Below are 5,470 nucleotides of genomic sequence, written 5' to 3' on the forward strand. Positions count from 1 at the left end.
TTTTGTGGATTTTATTTTCTGGGTTGACACCAATTTTTTCCCGAATTCTCTCGATTTCTTAAGAGTTCTGAAGATCTTTAGTGAAAATCGTATTTCGCGGAACTAATGTTCGCAAAAATTAGCTCCCTTAAGATAGTTCAAGTTAACCCTACTGGCATAAGGAGGCCCTTCTATTTAAACAAATTTGGAAAACGCTTTGGACTCTTCCGGAAGAAATCTGTTCATGGGATGTAGGATAATTTGTCTAGAGGTCAATCTTTGAAAAAATGGCCATGTCTATTTGGTAAATTTAATAAAATGTCCAGGGATAAATGTTTAAAAAATGAAATATTTGCTGATGATAAAATTCTCATGAAAACTTTTTAAATGTTCTGACGAGCGAAGTGATTGAATTGCAATACAGTAAGTCATCCGTTGGCAGTCGTCGGATAAAAAAATCACAATCTTCACGATCCCAATAAACAACTTCTCTTTTGACCAAAGACTGATGAAACCTAAGAGGTAGAAAATAGAAAATCATAATATTTCAAAGCCATGAAATTAGGAGTACCTTAAAGGAAGAAATTTTGGCAGGAATTTAATTTTGCTAACTGCTTGAAAAAATAAATTTGCAAGAGTTTAATTTGGCAGACGAAGGATATTTTTAGCCCAAAACACTGTTAAATGAGAAAAACCTGTTTTTAAGGCCTGAAATAGCAGGCACTTATGGGGAATGTGCACATTCCAAATTTGGCGGATGACAGGAAAGATTAGATCTTTTGCCAAATCTGCTAAATTAAGTGTCCCCAGAATTTATTTCTTTAAGGTATGACTATGACTAAACATTAAATTTAACATCAATATGTGTTATATGTCACGAGAAACAAAATCACTCGACAGTATATACCTTTTAATGAGACTAAATCGAATATTATATTGGTGAATGTTGCTTCATAAAACAATAGGCGAATTAAGATCTCGTAATGCCTTCTTTTACTTTGGATGAATTTTCCTCAACTGTTCTTGGCCAACAAACGTAAAAATACCTTAAAAATATAAAGGATGATTGTTTGAACGACAAAAGCTCCCACTGAAACGCCTCTTCGATTTATCTGTGCTAAAGTCATGTTCCAGCTGGAAATGGCGGTTTTTGCTCTCAGCAAATTAACACTGAATAAAAGTGATCTGTTCTAGCTGAAAGTTTGACCAGGCGGTAAAAATTGACCTTTAGTTGCTAAGGCGAGTGCAGTACCTGGGATATTGACTCTGTTCCTGGCGAAATGACAATTATCTGAAAAACTTTTCTAAGTATTCTAGAGAATCGCTAAACAGCATGTGAGCATCTGTTTTGTTGATTCATTTAAGACTGAAAAAAGTGACCTGCTGCTCTATCCTTGATTTCATGTCTGCCCTGGCAGATAAGAACAGATATCACAGAAAGTCCCTTGATAAGCATCTAACCAGAGGTTTAACATCTGTTCTTAATTTCAAAATCCTCTACCTGGCAAAAAAGAACTAGCTACTTTCTCATCGGTGGGTGCTTCTGGAATGAGTACTCCTTAAATATAAACTGCACGCCAATGGAAGTAATAAATAATGTTCCTTACCTGTAACATCCGTATAGACAGGCATCCAAATTGGCAGTCATGGTTTGACAGACTGAATTGATGTTTATCAACCAAAACTCAAAGATTTTATGGAAATTTTGACATGTAAATTCTTGTTAATTTTTCTTATCTAAAAAAAAAAAATATAATATGAAGAGATTCACAGAATTTCTTTCATTAGAATTTCTTTTATCTTTTATCATCGGGAGATTGAGTGGCAGATATTTTATAATGATATATAAAAAACGTGCGTTGAACAGTATACTCGGGCTCAGTTGTACAAGAGGAGAATCAAGTTGTAAATAGTATGTAAATAGACATAATAAACTTTGCTTTTATTTTCGGTTTTAGAATATAATGCATACAAGTCTTAAAAATGATCGTTAAAATATGAACAGTCAAGAATAAAAATCTTTTGCTTTGAGATAAAAAGTCGAACAGTTAAGAATATATACAAATAAGAAAGGTAGCAGCAACATGCGAAATCAGCATTTTGCCTACTAATAAATAAACCAGTACAAAATAAGCGACCTCAAATTTATGCTGAATAAATGAACAGGTTTCTAATACAAAACGAAATGACAAAGAGCAATAATTGAAGTAGATTTTAACCTAAACGTCCGTCTTACTCCTTTGGAATTGATCCATCAATATTTTTTTTGTTTTTTTTGCAACCTTGGAAGATGTTACAGAAAGTTGCATACAGATCTAAGCATCACAAGCCACAGTTTGCAGAGGAGAGTGACACCCCTTGGTTTTATACCCCCATGCTATATACCCATCCCCCTTCTGTAATGAAAACTTAACCCCCCTCTTTTTTTTGCAGAAGATCTAAACTCGCTCTGCGCGCTACCAAAGTAATCAAAGAGAAAAAATGTATACAGTCGCAAGCCAACAATTAACAATATATAAGCGTTTTTAATAACATGATACACTTTTGTGTCTTGATGGTACATATTCTTACTTTAAAACATAATGTGACCATTTGTATATGATTAAGTTGAACAAAATTTCCAACCCCCTTTCTTATTTGACCCCCCTACATTCCCACCCCCTAGTTTTATAGGCAAACCTTGTACCCCCACTACAAAGGCCCCCAAGAAAATGGGCACCCCCTATTAAAAAGGGGGTGCAAACTATGCAAGCTTCTCTAACCAAATCAAAAAAATGTCACTATTCAAATCACTACACAAATAATAAACTTACAAGACAGACAATAGTACATTCAAACAAACAAATCTGTCAAAAAAAGCCTTGAGTCGGGTGTGATAGGCACACGTGATCTTCACTTCATGTCACCTTTACTTGAGAAAAAAGTGTTGAGTATGCACTGTTTAACCCCATTCATGGTTTCACAATTGTTCCAGAAAACGTTGGCAAATAATCATGCCCGGGACACCTTATCTGAGCCTTAACTGAACATGAGGGTAGACACAGAAGACATCACTACAGAACTAACACATCTAAAACATTGAACATAAAATCAAAATATGAAACTAAACAAAAGAGGATTATTGATTGTGAAAATTTTTTCCTAACTTACCTGCTTTGTTTGAAGCAGATCTACGATTCTTTAATTATTTAACTTTTTGAGCAGGTTATTATTAATTTGAGCACCAAGTTTTAGAAGTTCTGAAGATATTTCATGGTCTGACCTTCATTTCAAATTTTACCTAAGCATGCATCCTGCCTGCATCCAAAGAGAGAATGCTTTCTTATGAAAAAATGTTAAATCAATACATGAGGCCCCCCAGCGGTAAGTCTGATCACGAAATCACTCATTTTTTTGTCTTCAATTCAACCACGATCACGATCACAAAAATCAGCAAAATATTTGGATAAAAAGTCCAAATCAAGCATCACGGCTCAAAAATCTTTCAAATCATGATCAGGCTTTGACCTCTTATCATGAAGAAAAAAATCACGTAATCACGCAAGAAAAAGGTCTCTATCATCACGCCATCATAAAATCCGCTAGGAGGGCCTGATAAAATAAAAACAAAAGCCAAAAGAGATAATCAAATGTTAACAAAAGAAACTGCAGGCCAACCAGTGTCAGTTGAAAAATGGCGAATTTAATAGTCGGAACAAATTTACTAAATTAGGGTTAACGAATGGTTGTTGGTTGTTGAGTTGTTGAGGAATTTGTGGCTGAAAGTTGTATTGTTGAGCGATCGGAGGTTGAAAGTTGTATTGTGGAGAAATTTGTGGCTGAGAATTGTGTTGTAGAGGGTTGTGCTGTTGATGGTTGAGTTGAGGGTTATTTGGATGCAAGCTCTGTTGGAGAGGGTTGTGCTGTTGATGGTTAAGTTGAGCGATATGCGGATGTAAGTTCTGTTGGAGAGGGTTGTTCTGTTGTAGAGGGTCGTGCTGTTGAGGGTTGAGTTGTTGAGTGACATGTGGCTGTGAGTTCTGTTGTAGAGGGTTGAACTGTTGAGAGATTTGTGGATGCAAGAGCTGTTGTTGGGGGTTGATTTGTCGAGGGTTGATTTGTTGAGGGTTGATTTGTTGAGGGTTGATTTGTTGAGGGTTGATTTGTTGAGGGTTGATTTGTTGAGGGTTGATTTGTTGAGTGTTGATTTGTTGAGGGTTGATTTGTTGAGGGTTGATTTGTTGAGGGTTGATTTGTTGAGGGATGTGTTGTGGCTGCAAGTTCTGTTGTTGGATAAGGAGCTTTAAAATATCCTCATTTTCTTTCAATCTATTATCCGTGTTTTCTTTTATTTGTTTTTTTAATTTAATGTTTTCTTTTTTTAATCGTTTTAAGTTATTTGCTTTCTGGTGCCGTCTTCTTCGGTTTCTTAAGGTTCTTAAAACATGCCTTGCATCATTTGGAGCTAAAGGCTTCTCAATAACGGTTTCAACGCTGGTGTCTGACATGAGATCATCTTGATCGCGGTTATTATCTGACAGTTCTGGGAAGCTCATTTTCGTTATCGTTCTTTAAAACAATTTGCTATACCTAATCTAGAAGATCAAACTAATTTGATGGTACAAAATATTATGAGGTTTTAGCTCTAATCTGCAGAAATTATGATGGGAAGAAAATTCAAACACTTATCGTTGCAATCTGTAAAAATCTATATATTTCTGGAAAAAGAAAATCATCCTACAAATAGCTTCCCAAAAGTATTAGTAAAATTCTAAGTACTTGAAGGAGTCCATCCTTTTTTATTGACAGATTCAAGTGACAGAAATAATTGAACTGTGCCTATTCCTGGACTGTGGACCAGGCGTCGCCCTAGCCTTGATTCAGTTTTCAGTTATACAATGGTCAGGGAAAAAGTTAATCTGGAAATATTTTGTACGGTTTTTAAAAATATTTTAGTGAAAAGACTTTTAATCATAGAAAAATGAAAAACTACTTTTGTTTTTTTTGCTCTAAGGCGACGGCAAGTTACCTCCTTCAAGCACAATATATATACAAAAACACAAAAATGGAGGTACGCAAAGGTAATTCTGAGGAACACCTGTTAAACTACACAATGCGTTTTAAACCCAAACAAAACTATCCAAGCCAATGCAACGTTAATATATACAAAATCATCTAAAAAATTCAAAAAATCAGTGCATAACAGAAATATCAATACCTCCTTCAAGCACAATATATATACAAAAACACAACAATGGAGGTACGCAAAGGTAATTCTGAGGAACACCTGTTAAACTACACAATGCGTTTTAAACCCAAACAAAACTATCCAAGCCAATGCAACGTTAATATATACAAAATCAACTAAAAAATTCAAAAAATCAGTGCATAACAGAAATATCAATACCTCCTTCAAGCACAATATATATACAAAAACACAACAATGGAGGTACGCAAAGGTAATTCTGAGGAACACCTGTTAAACTACACAATGCGTATTAAACCCAAACAA

The 5,470-nt window shown here is 35.0% G+C and overlaps 1 protein-coding gene and 1 long non-coding RNA gene across 2 annotated transcripts; both read right to left on the bottom strand.

Moving 5' to 3' along the window:
• Positions 1 to 267: 267 nt before the first annotated feature.
• LOC136816241 (uncharacterized) lies at positions 268 to 1,712 on the bottom strand. Its single transcript, XR_010847899.1, has 3 exons — positions 1,587 to 1,712; positions 887 to 1,025; positions 268 to 494 (listed from the first exon to the last, which is right to left on the bottom strand). It is a non-coding gene; the product is annotated as an uncharacterized lncRNA (long non-coding RNA).
• A 1,929-nt stretch (positions 1,713 to 3,641) lies between these two features.
• On the bottom strand, positions 3,642 to 4,514 carry LOC136816302 (nuclear transcription factor Y subunit beta-like). The gene has a single exon (XM_067072629.1). The coding sequence runs from the start codon at positions 4,512 to 4,514 to the stop codon at positions 3,642 to 3,644; it is 873 nt and encodes a 290-aa protein (XP_066928730.1).
• Positions 4,515 to 5,470: the final 956 nt, after the last annotated feature.

Source organism: Clytia hemisphaerica, unplaced genomic scaffold (genome assembly GCF_902728285.1).
Source record: "Clytia hemisphaerica strain Z4C2 unplaced genomic scaffold, Clytia hemisphaerica genome assembly, whole genome shotgun sequence".
Lineage (NCBI taxonomy): Eukaryota > Metazoa > Cnidaria > Hydrozoa > Leptothecata > Clytiidae > Clytia > Clytia hemisphaerica.

What these genes read in the sequence shown, in the direction of transcription:
- LOC136816302 (XM_067072629.1), bottom strand. Translation starts at nt 4,514, where the DNA reads ATGAGCTTCCCAGAACTGTCAGATAATAACCGCGATCAAGATGATCTC.